At 41.1% G+C, this 22,124-nt stretch overlaps 1 protein-coding gene and 1 pseudogene across 1 annotated transcript; one reads left to right on the top strand and one right to left on the bottom strand.

Moving 5' to 3' along the window:
* Nucleotides 1–33: 33 nt before the first annotated feature.
* Nucleotides 34–11,647, top strand: LOC122129145 (major histocompatibility complex class I-related gene protein-like; the record flags this gene model as incomplete). The annotated part of the gene is made up of 8 exons (XM_042704191.1): nucleotides 34–343; nucleotides 8,084–8,377; nucleotides 8,486–8,857; nucleotides 9,220–9,348; nucleotides 9,664–9,690; nucleotides 10,241–10,336; nucleotides 11,385–11,513; nucleotides 11,598–11,647. Coding segments are annotated over 8 exons (1,407 nt in total), but the record flags the coding sequence as incomplete, so codon positions are not given.
* Nucleotides 1,723–2,482, bottom strand: LOC105892244 (annotated as a pseudogene).
* Nucleotides 11,648–22,124: the final 10,477 nt, after the last annotated feature.

Below are 22,124 nucleotides of genomic sequence, written 5' to 3'. Positions count from 1 at the left end.
CTGCATTCTGCTTTTCATTACTTATAAATCTTTTTCCTTGCTGTAGATTTGAAAGTTGAAAGTTTGGAAGAGCAGCATTCTCTGCACTATGTGTACACGGCCCTGTCAAAGCCAGTCTCTGCACCTGGAATCTTCGAATTTACTGCTATCGGCATACTGGACGACAGAAAGATTGATTACTATAACAGCAGAGACAAGGTCAAGATTCCTCAACAGGCCTGGATGGAAGAAAAGCTTCCAGCGGAATACTGGAACCAAGGCACCCTGTCACGCAAAAGCAAAGAGCAGTGGTTAAAAGTTAATGTAAACATTCTGATGGAACGCATGAGACACAACAACTCAGGTGAGTCCCAACACATCCTGAAAGCATAGTTGCGTCAGCAACAGACACAACTTCATTATCGGTGATTCCTCTATCTGGCCAGTGCGAGCTAGGGCTGTCTTTGTGCCAACCAGGGCTAATGGCCCGTAGCCTCAAGCGGAGAACAAAAACCCTGCAGTATTGGCCTAAAACCATCCCATAGCATGCTGTCTTGCAGTAAACATCACCTATTTCACCAGTGAGTTGTTTTGTGGAATGTACACCAAATAACAGCTTCAAAATCATTTTGGTGGTACACTGACTTGCAATACAGAGAATGGTGTCTGTGCCACAGTACGCCTGGAGTGCCTGGTATTGCACTGGTATGTACCTTTGGGGAACAGTGGAATCTGACATAGGCTGTAACCTTATTGGTTTCACAGAGACTTGTAGTTTTTCCAGATGCCCAAAGAGGCTAGTGTGTTGGCGAAAACCAGCCACTCTCTTGCAATTCCACAACCCAGAGTCAAAAGGCCACATGTGTAGATTTGAAGTTTATTGTAGTCATTAAGCCAAAAAGAGGAGATGGTCCATGGATTATATTGATCTCACTGTATGAATGACTGGTCAGTCTTTTTGAAGAAACTTAATCCCTCCCACTCACTTGTGTCCGGCTGTTCTCCAAAGCCAATTAGAACTAACCCCATCCTCTAACTTTTTACTCAATCCTAACTTTTCTCTCTCTCTCTCTCTCTCTCTCTTAGTGTGTTTGTGTGTGTGTGTTTGACACCACTCCCATTTCTTGGGATCCTCGCGGCAGTCAATTAATCTTGTCTCTACGCCTCCATCTGAAACACCCTCCCTCTAAGTCAGTCAGCCAATTCAGTTTCTTTTGTCAGTCATTTTGAGTTAGACTTTTCATACTTATGAGTTAATCCATGTTCACCAAATTGTAAAAAATATACTATTCAATTTAATTCAATTCAATTTTATTTATATAGCGCCATACCAATACAATTGTCTCTACAGCTCAGAAAGTAGGCTGCAGTATTCAACTTTGTACAAAGACCATGTTGGAACACACAACTGAATGCAGCCTACTTTAAGTATTTAATCCGGTGAATTGTCAGCAGCCACTAGCACAGTAATTCAACTTTGTCATTTCAAGAGTCTGATCAAACAGCATTTGTAATATAATAACAGGTAATATAATATAACATGAGGGCTTTAATCAAGCTTTAATTAATATACGATTTATTATCAACTTTATTATCAACAATTATGTATTATATTGTGACTATGAAAAAACTGATAGTTAAATGAAAGATTAATAATAAAAATGACATAATAGACTTGACAGGCTAATTAAGCTCTTTTCATTGAGGTGTTGAATATGGCAATCTGGTGTTGGTGAGATACTGTCATTCTGGTTTCATTTCCTTGGCTGGTGTGTAGGTGGCCATAGGTAGGCTACAGTCAGTGCAGTACGGCTCTCCACAGGTCTTCTTCCTGGCGGCCATATTGCCCCTGTGACTGCGGCGCAGCGCACGCATGGCCATGAGGTAGAAGATCTCACAGATGTTGAGCACAATACAAACAGCTGAGGCACCCACCATAAAGTATGTGAAGATGCGCTTTTCAGTCGGACGGGAGATGTAGCAGTCCACATTGTGTTGGCATGGCCACATGTCACAGGTCACCTTGCGGGGCATGTCGAAGTTTGCGTAAATGTAATGCAGCAGATAAAGAAAAAGCACCTCAATGCCCGTCTTGAAGAACAAGCTGAGGAAGTAAGTCCACCACAGACCGCCGTGCTTCTGTCCTGGATTGTTATAAAGGCGCACACCATCACCATGCTTGGCACGGTATTTGCGCTCCCCGATCTTCGCGGTACCACACGTGCATCACCACCATGAAAGAAGGACAGGTGACAAAAATGAGTTGCAGAGCCCACAGGCGGATGTGTGAGATGGGAAAGGTGTAGTTGTAGCATGCATTGGCGCACCCAGGCATTAGTGTGTTACAGTCGAAATCCTTTTGGTCATCGCTCCACACACGTTCAGCTGCCACCACGAACACCATGACACGGAAAACAAACACCAGCGCCAGCCAGATTCGGCCAAAGCCTGTAGAGTACTTATTCACTCCACTAAGGAGGCCTTCCAGGCCCTTCCAATCCATAGTGACAGTGTATGTGAGGGTAGGTTCAATGAGTATCGATTTCAAATGAGTATCTGAAATGCAGCCGTTCAGATTTTGTTCTGTATGGACAAATGGAGAGAGAATGAGTAACATTGATATTCAAGTTCAGTATCATGATTTTTTAAGACACCAAAACTGTATTCTATATGTAATCTTTATGCCCACCGTTCCCATCCACATACAGGGGTGTTTGATGACACAATGTTAAAGTTTAGGTAACGTTTGATCCCTGTGAGGTTCAACACTAATGTCTGCTAAACAATTTGAATCCTTCAGTGTTATTCTGACATATTTGTGTAGTTAGTACAGACAGTAAGAGCATCATCAGTAATACTTACATAATATCTAGAACTCTGTGATGATTTTCAGTTCATTGCAGAAGTCTGCGTGTCAGTAGGGATCCTTCGGTGTTGTCTTCCAGCAGTATGCCCTTTCTGATCAGAGCAATTCCGCAGCTCCTTGATTAACCGAGGGCATACACTCACTGGTCAGGGTGTGGTTTGAATACACTTTATACTTTGATAGCAGCTCTTACGCATTCTTGTGAGGTTTAAAGAGACGCTCATAGGCTAGTGAGAGTCTGAGACCTAATTTAACCTCCCAATGATGCAAATATATCTTCTCAAAATCTGTCATTGCAATAACTCTTTTAACGTATGTTCAATTAAATTAAATTAAATTGTATTTATATAGCGCCATAACAATACAATTGTCTCTAGGCGCTTTACAGAGCCCAGAGCCTGAACCCCCTTAGTGCAAGCACAATGGCAACAGGGGCAAGAAAAAACTCCCTGTTAGTCAGGAAGGAATCTTAAGCAGAACAACGGCACATAAGGGGGGACCCATCTGCTTGAGGTTGGCCGGGTGGAGATAGGAAGGGGGGGATGGGGGAGGGTTGTGTGGCAGAAGGGGAAGGGAAACAACAAGTATTGTGCACAGCCTGCATTTGGTAGATGTACATAATATACAGACATCCGGTTGTAAATACATGATACAAACAAGACCAGTTTAGTGGGTATACACTATACACTAGGGTTACTGTTACCGGGGTAAGGGGGGTAGGGACAGAGAAACATGTCGGTGGTGGCAATAATATATATTGTAAAAAAAAGTTAGCATAGGGTATGGGGTAGAGTAAGTGTACGGCAGTCCGGTGGCGGTGGAAGCAATTAACTGAGGGTTTCTACAGGTGGATTGGGTAAAGAGACTACAGCAGCGTCCCATAGCGAAGATAGTCTAGATTAGGAGAGAAAGAAAAGAACAGAGTGAGTGCACTGCATCCAAATAAATTGTGATCATTTCTAATAGCAGAAATGGTGTCAGAAGTAAACTTAATTGTCGATGGCCTGGATATTTGATACATTTATTTGTTACACTGATGGGCTACCTAGCTGGATCGTTTGCTAGGTTGGCAGACTTGTGAGCGGGGGAATGGAGCACTCTTGGACACTGCGCGGCAAGACAGCCCTCCAATGGTCAGAGGGAGATGACGGAGAGTGGGAGATGACGGTGCAGCGGCCGCTGTGGTTGGACGAGGTTACCGAAATGATCTACCTATAACCAGGCATTAGCAGACACGGCCCAAGGCCAAGTCACGCCTCTGCTGGGGCTGTGGGCAACAACGTGGGGTCGCAGTAGGGGGGATGCTGCGTACCCCCACAACAAGTCCTGTTCATCACCAGTAGAGGTCAGCCAAGCCACACGGAACAGCAACTCCACACAGTAACTGGTGAGCTAGCACCAATGAAGGGGAGAGGGCAGCTGATGTTGACAGTTGGGGGGAGGAGCATGAGACTCCCTGTGTGGGTAGCGGATGTGCAAGACTCGTGCATTTTGGGTCTGGACTTTTTGCAGGATCATGGCTGTCAGCTAGACTTGGGTAAAGCCACACTGAGTTTTAGTAATGGTCAGGTGGTAAATATGAGGCCACAGGACCCAGAGCGCATGGCAGTGCTAGCAGCAGGGCCCCACATATGCTGTGTGGGGACAAGCAAGCAGAAAGGCCATGCATGGACACCCAGTAAAACCCCATCAGTGTCTCAGCTAACACATGCTAACACATCAGCCACACATGTTCCAGCTGCTCCGGTTTGTGCTGCAGGGGCCTGGGCGGCAGCACTGCTTTCCGTGTGGTGAGGAGGTGGTGGGACAGGCCTCTCTCGTGCATCACTGAATTGATACAGGTGATGCAATGGCAATATGGCAGCGCCCACGCCGCCTCCTTCTGGGTCGACAGGAAGCAGCAGATCAGGCTTTGGCTAAAATGCAGCAAGCAGGCGTCATAGAGCCCTCTGAGAGCTCCTGGGCATCACCTGGTAATGGTGCCAAAGAAGGGAGGGGAGTGGTGCTTCTGTGTGGACTATAGGAGGCTGAAGGAGGTCACAAAGAAGGACTCCTATCCCCTCCCACGCGTAGATGAGTGCCTGGATCTGGTGGATGGCTCCTCTTGGTTCTCTTCCCTTGACTTGAGGAGCGGATATTGGCAGGTCCCCCTCGCTCCCGAGACCCAACACAAATACGTGTTCTGCACGGGGAAGGGACTGTAGTTTTAAGGGCTCAGATACGGGCTGTGCAATGCACCTGCCACATTTGAGCGCTTAATGGAGAGTGTTAGCAGGGGTCCCACGCACTGAATGCTGGATGGATCAAGAGAGCAGGGCTGAAGCTACACCCTGACAAATGCTGGCTACTGTGCTGAGAAGTGAACTTCCTGGAGCTCTGTGGGGAGGGGATTGGCAAAGCAGGGGAGAAGGTGCGCACTATACGTGAGTGGCCCATCCCTATAGACCAGAGGAGATTTAACGTTTTTTAGGGTTGGCAAGAGGTGTCAGAAGTATTCACATTCATTACTCAAGTAGAAGTATAGATACTAGGGTTTGAAAAGACTTCTGTAGAAGTTGAAGTATCAACTCAAGCTTTTTACTTGCGTAAAAGTCTAAAAGTACTTGGTTTCAAAACTACTTCAAGTATAAAAGTAAAAGTAATGTAAGGGGGGGGGGGGATTCCATTAAGGACAAACTCTTAAGCCACGTCTCAGGGGCCTATAGTGCACTACCCCACCTCACCCCCAAAAAAACATTTTTTAAAGGCCATCATGACTATAATGTTATATTAAAATGTTATGTTGAAAAATGTGGGATGCACTAGGCTACCCGTTTCAGCTGCATATATGCCCATTGAAAATGATCAAATTTTATTAATCCAAATACATTAAAGTACCATATGTGTACTACTAAGCATTAACATGCGTTTCATGGAGCGGAAGACATGATAACAAGTTGCCTATAAGTATTGTAATAGTGCAAAAAGTCAAACTTCAGTGGAATGTTATCAATAACCTGTATTGGAAGAGACCTTGAGACCTTTGGACTGTATGTACAACAACACTACCAATAGGCTTTGTTCCGCCGCAAAAGCAGCAGGTTCTCAAAGTTATTTGAGCCTATGCATGCTCTTCTTGGCCTGAAGATGAGCCCTGCAACACTAAACAGTCTTTCACAGGCTGCTGATGCAGGGAGTGCCGTATTAAGGGGGTTGGTTCAGTGGATTTCCTTTTGACGGCTGATGAAGTAAGTTGCGTGAACCTCTCTAGACGAGTAGGGTGTTTCTTCTGTGGAGAAAATGAATGTACAGGCACAGATTGAGATTCATATTATTTCTCTCAAACCACAAGCTCAGATTATCTAGGACTTCCGCTGTATTAAATGTCATGCTTGAAGTTCATGAATGAAGTTCAGACTACAAGTTAGGGAGCAGTTTCACTGGTCTATGCAATTATGTTGAGCAGACCGGAATATTTCCAGCTGTTTTAGGACCACACGCAGCTGCTGGCATGACCAAAAAGTAGCATTATTGATGAGATAGTCCAACTTTAATTCATTTTAAACTGCATTTAGCTGATAGCTGGGCCTATAACCTCTTTACAAGGACCCGTGGGGCCTGCCCTACACAGGCGCGCGCACTCTCATACACAGACAGGATCATGCCTATCCTTAGTACATGCTTTATCAACAAGCTGTAAACTACAGCTTTGCACAATTAACCTACACATATTGCATATAGCAATAATAGAAGTTCAGATAACCTTTGGCTAAAGTCGAATTTCAAATGTCACACAGAGCCCAACAAACGAACTTGCAATGTTGAATCATAGCCTACTACTATCAAGAAAACCATGGCATGTCTTGGCATTTACCTAGCCATAGCAAACATTGCAAATTTACCATTAGCCAGTACGTTACTTGGTCACTACTACAACATTTAGTCAATAATCGACTATCATAACGAAAACTATAGTTTTGCGCAATTAACATACAGACGTTACATATATGAATAATATAAGCACAGATAACATTTGGCTAAAGTCGAACAGAGCCCACCAAACGAACTTGCAACGTAGAATCATAGCCTAGCTACTGCTAGCAAGCAAACCATGACCTGTTTTGGCATGCACCTAGCCATAGCAAACATGGCAAATGTACGTTACTAGGTTACTACAATATTGTGTCAATAATCGACTGATAAAAATATATACTTTATTTATCTACTCTGTATCTAATACTGACGCCATACATCATTCCAACATCAGCAGGAATAGCCACGCTCGACTAAGATCTCTAACCGAGCTTAATGTCTTTTAAGGATGTCAGTTCTACACAAGGTTGAAAAGGCACAGTTCGACCCTCCCTATCACCACTGAGCTCACCCAAACATAGACAAGAGGTTTTTCATCACTTACGAATGTAGAGCTTACACATATGCAGACTAAGTGGCGCCAGTACTTAATAATCAAAGTTACACATATAGACAGGAACACAGAAAAGCCATGTCCCTGCTTACATAAGCACATGAGTCATATATTCTTAGGTCATTGACAGTGCTTTGAAATTATCTCCATCATACATATTGTGTTAATTTGTGCCTGCTGTGTTTTGTATTGTATAAATATTAAGATTTGATGCACCAGTGTTGTGGATCATGATATGAACCTGCCTCCGTCATGTAACACAGCCAGGGCAAGTTCACTTGTTTTGAGGTTGTAACAGACTTGGGTTGTAATTGATGTGTACCTCGGTTGTTGTGCTCCTCAAAATTCCTCTTAGCTTTTATGCCCGTCAACCTAGTCAGAACGACACCTATCAAAAATGTTAGAATCTAGTTGGTTGTTCAGTCTCCCCTACTTTTTCAAGCTACATTGCACATTTTTGTTAGCCCAAATATTAGGCAGAGGCCTGATTTCGTGTGCTGACCAGCTCCAACGATTCTCCATTTTCTAATTATCAGTTAAGGTTATTTGTAGTGTGTTGATACTGACTAACTTCTTCTGGCACTGAACCTCGCTTACCTGACTCTGCTAACCCAGCCTTTCACCTTGACACACCTCAAGTACCAGTTAGCCCTGCTTGGCCCAAGGGTAATCGTTAAGCCCCTGGCTGCAAGCCCCATAGAAGCCTGGAGAAACAATCTCCGAAAGAGTCAATGGGGACGCAACTGGCCTTGGCACACACCAGCTTGCCCGGTTTTGGGCCGATAATGGAAACACGGTCCTTGATGCTTATTTTGACCTATTCTTTTCCTCAGATATTCATGTCCTTATGTGGAGAGTTGGTTGTGATGTCATCAGCATGCCAGACGGTTCTCTCAAGTTTGTCAACGGTTTGTACGAGTTCAGTTATGATGGCATGGATTTCCTTTCCTTTGATGTGGATTCAACACTGTGGTTGGCCCCTGTTACTGCAGCTGTAGCCACAAAACAAAAGTGGGACACTGATCCAAAACAAAACTCGTACATCAAGCACTACGTGGAGAAAGAGTGTGTGCGTTGGCTGAATGATCTCAGAAGATACAGGGACGAGAATGAAAAGCAGACAGGTTGTGTGTACTTACACTAGCGCCAGATCCATCACTTTTGTTTAATACAGTTTGCAGCAATTCAATATATTATAAATAATATTTATTCATTCTTTCTTTTAGGTTCATCAGATCCACCAAAGATTAATCTGTTTGCTAAAGATGCCCAATCTTCAGATACATACAAGTTGACCTGTATGGCCACAGGCCTCTACTCAAGAAACACTGAGATCAGCATCCTGAAGTCTGGCTGGTCTGTAGTGAAAGGTTACCCTTATGAATTCGTGCCCAATGATGATGGAACCTACCAGATCAGACTGAGTGTGGACGCAAAGAAATCAGAGATAAATGATTATGGATGTGAGGTGAATCACGGGGACCAAAAAACCAGACTTGTAGCCAAATGGCCCAAAGGTGAAATCACATTGCATGGCTATGCCTTTCAATTTACAACTGGAACTTTACAGATCAGAGTGTATTTGTACCACAAAGAAAACAGGATTTGCATTTTAAATGTATCCCTCTGTCATCAAGTCATTTCAGTAGTTTATTTCATGAAACTAAACGCTAACAATCTCATGGCTCTGGCTGACTTCTAAGTTCCACAATCATGTAACTTGTATAATAATAATAATAATAATAATAACAATAATAATCATGGTGCTGTTCAGAAAATATGACCATTTTAATTGATTCCAATGATTCCAGAATGAGTTTCATTTATTTAATCTTCAAAAAGGCCTGAGCAACAGTAATGATCTATTTCTGATTGGAAATATCAGTCTGGACGAGTCGAGACTTACCTTGAAGCCACAAATGCCCAAGCCTCTGAAGTGCACATAAAGCATTTTTGTTGCTCTTTGCAGATGGAATATTTTCTACTCCCTCCGCCATTGGACTGTGTGTGCCATATGTACTGGTGGTGCTGGGACTGGTGCTGCTGCTGGTGGTGCTGGTGATCGTGGGGGTCATTTGTGTGAAAAAAGGCATTATTGGTAAGTTCCCTATATGACAGAAATTGAAAGCAGATTCATAATGAGATAGTGACAAATTCAAATCTAATATAAATTCTAACTGTAAAGCTTGATTTGTATTCAAACAGTTTACTGATTAAATCCTTTGCTTGTGATCTTCATGACCATATCAATGGATATTTGGTTTGATGCATGATTAGATACATTTTACATTTAGTCATTTAGCAGACACTTTTGTCCAAAGCAACGTACAAGGGATACGCTGATCACACTGCATTCACATAGCATATTCTGTACACTCATGTGATTTTCTCCTCTTCTCTGATTGTCTTTCAGAGTTTAAATTCAATCGCCCAGGTTCCGGTATGTATTTAGTGTTATGTACGCAAATCTAAAATGTGGGCCAGAAGGAGAAGTAAAGTACTACATCATAATTTGGCATAATATATCCATTAGTGCAGTGCTGTAGTGGTAAAATTAGAGGTGGGTAAACTATGAATTTTGTGATCAAACAGATGAAGCAACACAACACAAAGTTCGCGACTCTGTAAGGCTGTCCTGGCTATATTGCATTATGTTATCAGTTAAAGTCATATACAATCAATGACAGTGAATACATGTGTTTGTAGTTTATTAAATGTCAAGAAAACAGTAAAGAAAAGTATGTGTAGGCCTAAAAAAATGAAGTGGGTGGAGGGGGAGACAAAAGAAAGGACCTCTATAGGACCTTAAAAAAACGAAGGCCTCTGGAAACAGGCCCAGGGTGTTACAGCTGAAAAGTATAATATAAAAAGAAACCATGCTGCAATTAAACACTTCCCCTGTTCTTTAACCATTGGAGAAATGTCAACACAACACAACAAGACAATTGCTAGATTAACAACTATCTAGATATGGAGTCTCCGTGTTCTAGGGTTCATGGCTCCCATGTGCTTCACCAGCCAGGACTTCACATACTGTGTTGGATTGAACTTTGTGAGTGGCGGGCCATTCAGGAGGCAGCGAAATGGTGAGGCAGCGAGGAGCTGTGCCTCATCTCAGATTGCGCAATCCCTCACAAACTGGGTTGAGCGCATGCGTAGAGCCTATTTAGTCTTGCTGATCTGACATAAAACCGCAGTGAAAAAACACGGAGGGGAGGCAAACAGTACCTCTGCCTCAATGAAGGGGCGTGCGAGAGCCCACCGGTCGGGTTTATGCTGGTTCTGCCGTTGCTTTTCTCCTACACTTATATTTGACCTTGACCGCGAAAATGGAAGATTCTATAGCTAAGCTAAAACATTTCACTAAGCAATGTCAAACTGGCTTGCAAATAATCTGTCTACAATTTTCAATGAATTAGCCTAATCTGCAGCGATATGCGTGAGGATAATTACTCATGCATCTTCAATTGCTGAAAGAATTTACGTTTTATTAGGCCCATTAGATGGAACCGGGAAGGCTGGCTTGTTACCTGCATCATCGTATTTGAAAGCACGTTATCAATAGCGTTTGTCCCTGTCTTAATGCGATGTTGTGCGAACCAAAACAACGTTCAAAAACGTGAATTGATCTTCTTCAGTCTTACTTTGTATTTGAGGCCTTTTGCGGGCATCTGTGGGAGTGGGAGCACTCGATGGCCTCTTCAAAATTCGCCTGATATCCATGGCTAATTAATCCATTCCGAACAGGTAGGCAGGCAGGCTTATCCACAACGTGTATGTGTGTACATACTTCCTGGATCCTGATTGGTGTCGCGGCCGTAGCCGCAAGGCACTGATTGGAGGGTCACAGACCATAATACAGCGCAGATGAAAATGATTCAGACTACAGCGTTTATATGTTCAACAATATGAAACGTAGTCTTAGGTGTTTTAAAATGACACCAAATTTATTTTGGATTATTCCAGTGGAAGAATACAAGGTGCAGGGAACTTTGAGGTGCGTAAACGCCACTTAGAGGTGGGTAAACGCTATTTAGAGGTGCGTAAACAGCGTTTACGTGCGTTTACCCTCCACTACAGCCCTGCATTAGTGGAATGGTTATTGGACTCTTCTTTCCTTTCCTTTCTGGCTAGACATCAACATACCTGGAAATGGAAATGCAACCTCTGCAGATGGGTCAGCTGGAAAGAATGAACGTGGCTCACTGCCAGGATCAACACAGACTAGTGTGGAAATCAAGCCTCTACTGGAGGGAGGACCAGGTAAAATCAATTGGTTCTAAGTAGTCTTTGTGTATCATTACTTTTCGTTATGTTGTGTTTTCTTACTCATTTCTCTCTTCCCAGTTGCCGTGAAGAAAAACGCAGATTCTGACTCTGGTAATATGACTTTTTAGTAATATAGTAATCCTTAAGCACTTCTAGTACTTGACCGTTTGCCAGTTGCCATCTCACACCTGTTTTTCAAAGGAGGTAGTGGTTCTGGATCACCTGAAGGAAACAGTCCAGATGTCTCACCCAGCAGCAGTAATGAAGAAGTGAATAATGTTGCTGAAGGTAGAGATACACAGATTTGATTAGACCACTGTGTCAATTCTCCTGTACTTGATATACTCAAGCTTAGTAGTAATAACTAATGAACAACCTGCATACACATCCTCACTACAAAAAATCAAGCTGTTGGTTTGAGGAGGATTAAAGCCTTATGAATATCTGCAGATGAATTCAACTCTTTTCTTTATCTCACACCAACCACTGATTTTCTCACATCTTCCTAATAGGGATGCCCAGTGACAAACCTGTGTGAACATCAGTGGAATGGTGAGTATATGAGCAGCTCCCACTGGGAGACAAATGTGTCTGTGTGATTTAAAATAAAATCTTCAAATAAAACATCTTTCTGTTTCAGGATGAAATGTATTTTCTTCCCACGGATGAAGCCCAAGAATGCCCCTACAAGCTATTGTTCTGAATGCTCTTAAAAGCAAATCTTACAAATAGGTCAGATTATTAAATAGCACCTGTTACAAACTAGATATGCCAAATGTTTTGGTGATTTGGTGTATTGAACCAAACTTGGGGAGTTGGTTACATGTAACAACATTACAAAATATTTTGTACGACATTACAAAATCAATGTAATTGTAATGCGTTCTAGTTACTGAGAGAAAAAATATGTTATTGAATTGCAGTTACTGATCAAAATGTTGGTGCTTACAAAGCGGTTACATCCCAACACATTCTTTTCGGTAAAAAGCTTTAACGCTTATATGTAGAATATAACATTGATAACCTGGGGGGGGGTAACCTGTGCAGCTTCACATTAACGAGTTTATGTTCACGAGTTCATATTCACACATATTAACATGAGTTAATCACACACAGGCAACTGCAAACTGTTAAGATGGTTCCCTAAGCTAGAGATAGCTAGGATAGTTAATATCCAGGTTAACTGCTCCATAGCATCCCGTTAAATAGTCTGGTAGGACGCTGGAGAGGCTATATCGTCAAAATAAACATGGAAGGTGAAATGAATATACTGCTCTCTACAATTTACTTACCGGTAGTTAGTTAGTGTACTTCGAATACAAGTACTTTTCCTGAATAGATACGCGTTACTCCTACGCAGAAGGTGTGCACTGTACTCGGTGTGCTTGAACTATGAGTGAAAATACAGTTTAAACCATACAATGAGCAGTGATTCTGGGTAAGACGTGGCCGAACTTTTCCCGAACAGCTAGCTGGTGGGACAGTTTGTAATTCTATTTGTTTGTATGCCTATTAAATGATATAAAAAAAATTGAAAATAACATTTACGCATTTACGCATCTCCTCCCATCTCTATGCGACGAACACCCACTTTCCCACACCCACTTCCCAGCAGCGATAATCTGCGCTTTTACTCAGGTGCGCCCTTCTTTGGAAATACGGTTTTATGTCTTTATCCGCTATTTTACGCCTGAAATGGGCGCAATCCTGTTCGTAAATGAGGCCCTTAGTTTTGATCTTGTTAGCATTTTTGAGTTAAGTAGTTACTCCTGTTTAACTGTAACTGAGCCTTATCCCATTTAGTTAGTTCGTCCTCTTTGTGTGTTCTTCATTCCCCTTTTTCCTGGCTGAATCAAAGAACTCTGTCAATCCAAACATCCATCTGACTCCTGAAGTTCTCTTACCAACATGCCAAAGAAAAGATTACCAGGACTACAGAAATTTTGCAAAATAGGCTTTACTTATCCACAACAAAGTGCACCTGTTGGTATTACGAAAGGACCATCAGTAAGACTGAATTAAATGTTATGAATGTCTCAGCCTTCACATATGATGAAACAAAATCACAGTTAAAAATTTGAAGTTGTCTTATGTTCGACCACAATGTTGCATTTGGTGCAAAATAGTTCCCTCTGCTTTCGTGTAGAATGCCAGGGTACTGCTTTTCGCGATCTTTTGCTGTTATTTTGGTGGGCAAATGCAAATTGGACTCATACATGTCTGCTGCAGCTCTCGAACATAATACGGAAGTAAGGCAGAAGGGAGGGAGTTGTGTGAGACGACGATGATTGGTCAAATTTGCGGGAAAGTTAAGTTAAAATTGCAACGCCACGCTGAATTCATGGGGATTGGTTGAATTTACGTTAATAGTTGTGATCGCGAAATCCTGGAGGGTCTGAATAAGTTACATGATTTGAAGGAATTAATTAAAATAGTTACATGACTTAATACATTTTTAACAGGGTAACTAGTAATCTGCACCCTATCACATTTAAAAAGCAACATTCCCAACCCTTGTGTTGAGTGAAGACCTTTCTTATCTTGATTTTGGAGGAATGTTTCTTTTCACTTGTCTTTGAAGCTACTGTTATTACAAATAAATGTATTTACCTACAGGTGCAAAGATGGACTAGCATGGACTTTAGATTGACAGGCAAAAATGACTATTTTTAAGATGTTTAGGATGGGTGTGACATATTTTCCCTGTTTCACTGTAAATTCCACTATTTTCTTTGAGCTTTGGTTTCTATATAGAAAATAGAGGAAAGAGGTCACTTGGTTTTTATCTTTTAGCTCTTTTCATATTTGTGTGTTTACTGTAAGAGATACTTGGATTTTTAACTATACAGATCAGATCATGATAGTGCACTGGAATTAAGTTTTTTTGTTACATACGCTTTTTAATTATACAGACCAGATCATAATGGAAGCAGTAAGCTATCATGGAAGCAGTAAGCTATTTAGGGTCTTTATTTGTTTATTTTCTCTGGCATTTTTGTCATATACCATGCATGTTTTATGGTGAAGTGAATTTGCTTATTAAATGTATTATAAACAATTCTATGTACAAAATAGAGGACTGAGGTCAGAAAAGAGGAGAGGGGCCACTTGCTTTTTAGCTCTTAGCTTTCGTTTTATCACTTAGTTTTTATGTTTTAGCTCTTTTTATCTCTGTGTTTTTACTATAAGAGATACTTGTATTTTTAACTTTACAGATCAGATCATAATCATAATTAGGTCATATACATGTATGTTTTATGATTCCTCCAAACCAGAAGTTAACTGTCTTGTTAAATACAGAAATGTATCATAAAGTTTATGGCAATAAAGAAATAACAAAATCTGTTATCTGAGGTGCTTTTTTTGTGCTCCTCAAGTCAAGCCAGCTTTTATTGTCATTTCCGCATACCAAATGTGTGTTATTATATAACCCTAACCCTCTCTCGAGGACTGCTGTGTTAAAAACATTAAACAACCTGCGTGCACGCATGCATTTGGTTGGCATGGTTACAACAATTGTATCATCTGATCTGTCTGGTAAGACACAATGACCAGGTATGTATTTGTATCGACATATGTACAGTATGTTACACTTTTCTGATCTGATTACACATCTATTATTATTGAATCTCCATCTCTGCCATTTGAGAGCACAAACAAAATCTGGATTGGGTCAGACTTACCATGCTGTACATAGAAGCAGACTCATACGCAGGCCTTGCCGTTTGGGAGATTCTCCCGATCAGTTATCTGGCCATGACTATTTGACTTTACACTTGCCCATGTCTCCAGCATCCATTATGTTGACGATGAAAATTTGTAAATGTTATTTACTTCATCTGTGTGTGGTCAAAGTATTTTGTTTTGGTATTCTTGGACATCACAGCCGCTTTATTGGTTTCGCATAATTTATTTAGGAAGATCCTTGATAGAATTATGAAGTCAATTAAGGCATATTTTGAAAATCTCTGGCAACATCTTGGAAATAGTATCATGGCTGGATACTCAATTTCACTGTTCTAACTCTCCAATGGGCTAGTTTGAGTTTACCCATTATGAAGGGAAAACTGGTCAAACTTTCATAGTAGTGAGGAGGTCATTCCTTCTATTTCTATTTAATTAGTCATGTCATTTCAGTGTGATTGTGTTAATTAGTCATGTCATTTCAGTGTGATTGTGTTAATTAGTCATGTCATTTCAGTGTGATTGTGTTAATTAGTCATGTCATTTCAGTGTGATTGTGTTAATTAGTCATGTCATTTCAGTGTGATTGTGTTATGCAGGTTATACAGCTGTCCATTTTTACAGTTATGTCTTGTTGTTTACTTTCTATACATTTGACTGGACATAACAACCAGTATGGAGATAAAGTATGGCTAATGTGAAAGCACAACATTTAGGCACAGCCCTTGGGCTAAATTATATAGCTATCAAAGTACAACAAACATTTAACATTAACAAATACATTTAAAACTGCTGGCAACACCAATAACAAATCTTTATTATTTTAAGGTCCTGCAATGTGAATAGTGAACATGGCAGACAGCAAAGAACTCCACTGTGTGGAGTGGAGTTTCATCCAAGTCCAATGTTTTCATATACTGGGACAACTACAGTCCTCTGACAAAGTATTATTCATTTGTTCATTAACGTTTTGTTTCAGGCTCTGTTTTTAAAGTCATGTGTCGTGCCATGCTGTGTCTTTGCATACAGACACACATCACATACCTACATTAATATAGATGGACATACATACAGACACACATCACATACCTACATTAATATAGATGGACATACATACAGACACACATCACATACCCACATTATATATAGATGGAGATACAGTGTCTATACATACAGACACACATCACATACCCACATTGATGGGACATACAGTGTCTATACATACAGACACACATCACATACCCACATTAATATAGATGGAGATACAGTGTCTATACATACAGACACACATCACATACCCACATTAATATAGATGGACATACAGTGTCTATACATACAGACACACATCACATACATTAATATAGATGGACATACAGTGTCTATACATACAGACACACATCACATACATTAATGGGACATACAGTATCTATACATACAGACACACATCACATACCCACATTAATATAGATGGACATACAGTGTCTATACATACAGACACACATCACATACATTAATATAGATGGACATACAGTGTCTATACATACAGACACACATCACATACATTAATATAGATGGACATACAGTGTCTATACATACAGACACACATCACATACCCAAATTAATATATATGGACATACAGTGTCTATACATACAGACACACATCACATACATTAATATAGATGGACATACAGTGTCTATACATACAGACACACATCACATACCCACATTAATATAGATGGACATACAGTGTCTATACATACAGACACACATCACATACATTAATATAGATGGACATACAGTGTCTATACATACAGACACACATCACATACATTAATATAGATGGACATACAGTGTCTATACATACAGACACACATCACATACCCACATTAATATAGATGGAGATACAGTGTCTATACATACAGACACACATCACATACATTAATATAGATGGACATACAGTGTCTATACATACAGACACACATCACATACATTAATATAGATGGACATACAGTGTCTATACATACAGACACACATCACATACCCAAATTAATATAGATGGACATACAGTGTCTATACATACAGACACACATCACATACATTAATATAGATGGACATACAGTGTCTATACATACAGACACACATCACATACATTAATATAGATGGACATACAGTGTCTATACATACACATCACATACCCACATTAATATAGATGGACATACAGTGTCTATACATACAGACACACATCACATACCCACATTAATGGGACATACAGTGTGCACACTCTCTCTCTCTTTGCTCTTTGCACTTTCCAAACACACACACACACACACACACACACACACACACACAAGCACAAGATCACTATCTTGCACTACCCATCCTCACAAGCACAAGAACATTATATATTTTTTTGCACTCTCCACACCAGCAGCACAAGATCACTTTTCACTTTCCTCCTAGCACCGACACTGTCAAAATCATTGCACTCTGTACAATAGGGTCAGACCCTTTCCTGCATCTGGAAACACTCTGTGTGAATATGTTCTCCCTATGTGTATGTATATGTGATTTATGTATGTATGTCGGTGAGGTGTATAAGTGTATATGTGTATTTGTGTATGTGTATAAGCTACTGGATGACCTAAATTTCCCTCGGGATTAATAAAGTATCCATCCATCCATTTATCTATCTATCTGACCTCTGACCCCTGGTTTTGGTTTGTGAGGCAGGTATGACGCCTAAAAGCCCGGTGTAGTCCATGTCCTGCTGGCTCCTAGAGGCCCTCACCAGTTCCTGCACCTGTACAGACTACTGCTTGAGAGAAGACCCTTACTGCTGAGGGAACATGTGGTCTGCTTATAAAGGCTGGTAGTTGAGGTGTTAAATAAATAAATAAATAGCCTCCATACCTTGTATCTCTTTTTTTTCTGTGTTCCTGGAGCATAGAAGAGCTGACGTCAGTAAAAGCAGATCAAAGAAGGCCATCCTGCCCTCCTCTCTGTCCTGCTGCAGTCTTCTCTCTCAAACACACCAACCATTTTATGAGCCAAGATTCGAATACCACAGACCTAAAGAGTGTTTTTGTCTAATTGTAAAATTAAATGACATACTTAAAATGTGTGCATGCCAGTGTTTGGGGATGAGGTCCCCACATTTCTGTTCTGTAGTAGAAACATAATCATGATCGTGTTATCATTCTTATGACCGCCAATGCAGCACATTTAGTGTTTGTGTTATCATGACCACCAATGCAGCACATATAGTGTTTGTCAAAGGTTTTTTTTTTTTTTTTTGATGATATCCTGTACTTAGGCTTCACCAATCCATATGAAACTTGCCCCACAGGGCTGATACAGAAGATAAGGTTTGTGTCCATAAGTGGGCGTGTCCCTTCGTACTAGTGCCCCCTGAAGTGGCAAATATAGCCTGGTGGGCCGAGTTTCACACGGCTAGATTTGCTCACATTTGGTTTTCTCAACAAAATGGTCACCAACGGCCAATCAAAATTCAGCAGTCAATGCCTGTGATGTAAAGGTTCAAACTTAATGCAATTCTGCTTGGACCCTGATTGCTGCTATATATAAATGTATTATTATGATAGTGTACCCCTATGCTGCTATATGTAAACGTATTATTATGATAGTGGACCCCTATGCTGCTATATATAAACGTATTATTATGATAGTGGACCCCTATGCTGCTATATATAAATGTATTATTATGATAGTGGACCCCTATGCTGCTATATATAAACGTATTATTATGATAGTGTACCCCTATGCTGCTATATGTAAACGTATTATTATGATAGTGGACCCCTATGCTGCTATATATAAACGTATTATTATGATAGTGGACCCCTATGCTGCTATATATAAATGTATTATTATGATAGTGGACCCCTATGCTGCTATATATAAACGTATTATTATGATAGTGGACCCTGATTGCTGCTATATATAAACGTATTATTATGATAGTGGATCCTGATTGCTGCTATATATATTTTCCATGGCCTATGTATACTGTTGTGTGTCTTTTCCGTGTTTTACAGACAGCCCGGCATAAGGCTTAATTGCTGTTCTATTCGTATTGGGTGCCCGATCAGAGCCGGCCCCTTAAAAAGGGCTTGGTGACGTCACCCGGGAGATCGTTCTGGAAGAGAGTTGTCGTGGCGGCCACCAGGATTGCCTTATGATCTAGGAGCCTCGCCTAGGCCGTGAGACATTCTACCAGTCTTGGAGTGAGAGTTCGAGAGGGAGGCCCAGGATCCTTTGAGGCCTAGTTCTGGAAGCCTGTTTGTTCTTTGTTTCTTTGCTACTACATAATAAATTAATGATTATTTTTGTCTTATCCGACGTTGTCTGCCCGTTTTCTTATTCCCACAAACTTGTTTTTGTTTACGTTGCCTGGCCCTAGCAGGGCCCCATTCGCGTAAGGGTTGAAGCTAAGTTAATCAATTGTCCTTTTAGCCCGTTAACATTAGCGAGCTGATTGAGAACAGCAAATATCGGTTCGTCAACGGCTCATCCGCCTCCGAATCATGTGGTTAATTTCAACCAGGCTAAACTTATCAGGGCAATTGAGCGTGCACGTCCTACTTCAAAAAGCAGGAAAGGTCAATCACCAAAACAATGATTTTCTAATGGTATAATGGTTCTAAACTCAAAGAAAAGGGCTCTTTTTTTCTCCGCTGGCGAGCAGGAGATGAACATGAACGCTTATGAAGAATACAAGACCATAATCATGGCAAAATTCAACACCGCCACCGCTGTTAGAACAAGGTGTGTTGGGATGTTTATAGGGTGATATCTATGTATGAATACCTGACGGCAAGTGTCAACTGGTACAGAGGACTCCTCTACCGGTTCAAAACTACAAGGTTGCTAGTTTGAATCCCCCCACCTCCTTCCTCTGTGTAGTTTTACATTTCCTTGTAAGTCGCTTTGAATAAAAGCTGGAGCAGGTTAGTGCTAATTAATATGTTACTATGGTGATTTATCGAAAGTTGCTTCCACGAACCAAAAAGAGGGGCGTTTTTTTATCTTAGCCTGAAAATTAGCTCGCTAAACCGCTTAGCGAGCTACGACGAATACCCCCCAGGGAACGTAACAACACACACACACACACACACATTCCTCAAGGTCTGTTGTGCTGGCAGCGTCCATGACCTCAATTTCGTTCCAGCATTGATTTCAACCAATTTCAACCATTTAGTTGTTGCTAGGTTACTAAAACCAGCTGTCATTCCTCCAGGTTTTGTAATTTTTGTTTTAGTTGTCATAGTCTTTTTAAATTAAAGGTAGTTTGTAGGACAAAGGGCGATAGTTAGCATAACAACGACAGAAACAGCCTTCCAGTGCAATTTAAGTTTATAATGACTAGATATATATTACTATGCATGTCATCGTTATTAGCTCACTACTTGCTATAACTGGCTAACGTTACTGGCAATGGTTGCCAAGGAAAGAAGCCATGCTTTTAAGTTAAAAGTTTTAACCCATAGTGCCATGAAAGTTTGTTCAAAGTAAAAATCTGTAGACTTAATTGAAAACCAAGCCATTCACAGATAGCAATCATAAATTGGTCCACCTGTGGAATGTGGCTGACACCCCACTGGTGGGGAAATGTTCCTTTTCAATGGATTTCTTTGTGAACATGTTATGCAAAAGTGATGAGCCTTATTTTTATGATCTTTGTTCCTCCTTTACAAATCAGTCCTTTTTGTTTCTAGTAGCATATTCCATTCTATCAACTTTTCTGGTAATTGTGTACTAAGTCCATTCAGAATAAGAGTTATGTGAACATGTGACTCAATAACTCTTGACAGGAGGAGCTGCCACAGAAGAAGGACGCTGATCAAGATGGAAGCTCGTTGACTGCTATGGAGGTAGCACCCCTCCCCCTCCCCCTCCCCAGCCCCTCCACCCAGCTGCTTGATCAGAAGTTCGAGGAATCCAAACGAGAAGCCGTGGACGAGGAGTGACAAGGGGAGACCACTCCTTCCACTCCTTGGGATAGGATAGACCAGACCTCCTAGGTGGGGCATGGTATGGTGTGAGGCCTGGCCAGGAGACCACACCAAAATACTCTTGTGCCTCCAGTGGTAGGGAGGCCACTGTATGTAACTACGGGAAAAATGCTTATAGTACTGGCAATATTTATCTCTATATATTGTGCATTCCAAGGTCCTCAGACAGGGAGAGAAGCAGATATGGTGCAAACTGGTAGTCTCCACTTCTCCCTTTATTCTAAAGCCTCACTCTCTCACTGTTCTTATGGTTTAGCGCTTAGTTGAAGTACGTGCAAGAGATGGAGCAGAGGACCTGCAGGACAGGTGCGCTAGTTGGGTTGAAGGGCCACAGAAAACACTGCTGAGCTGGGGGGTCCTGGAGGGTCCTGGAGGGTCCCCTCAGGTCAGGGTGACGGTCAAAAGATGGAGGTTGGCCCTGAAAGACGAGCAACAACTCAGGAAAACTCAAGCAGAAATCGAGCGCGAAAACAAACGAGAAAGAAGAATTTATGTCTCTATATGCATTTAATATAGTTTTAATCAGTGGAATCTCTCCCAATCATGGTGGCTTCCTTCAGAGACTGTTATGGACACTTCCTCACATCTGAGTCGGTGTGCCATATATGTTACTTTCTGTTATCATTTTTTTGTATCAGTAAGTTGAGTGCTATTTAGTTTTGTGCATAAGCTTGTGCTAGCAGAAGCATATGCATTTCATGCCATTTTTTATTTGATCAAGTAGAAACATTCTGCCCTCTCAGTACAGTCACTAATTATGTCCTACAGACTGCTATGGGCTTTCAAATGAGTGGGTCATTATTTACATTTGTTTTTGTTTTTATATATGTATGATTGTATTCTTGAGCACTTTCCATCATAAGCTAGTGCAGTATGTAAGACTATACTA

This window comes from Clupea harengus, unplaced genomic scaffold, assembly GCF_900700415.2.
Source record: "Clupea harengus unplaced genomic scaffold, Ch_v2.0.2, whole genome shotgun sequence".
In the NCBI taxonomy this organism is placed as follows: Eukaryota; Metazoa; Chordata; class Actinopteri; order Clupeiformes; family Clupeidae; genus Clupea; species Clupea harengus.
This window is presented reverse-complemented; position numbering and strand designations above follow the sequence as displayed.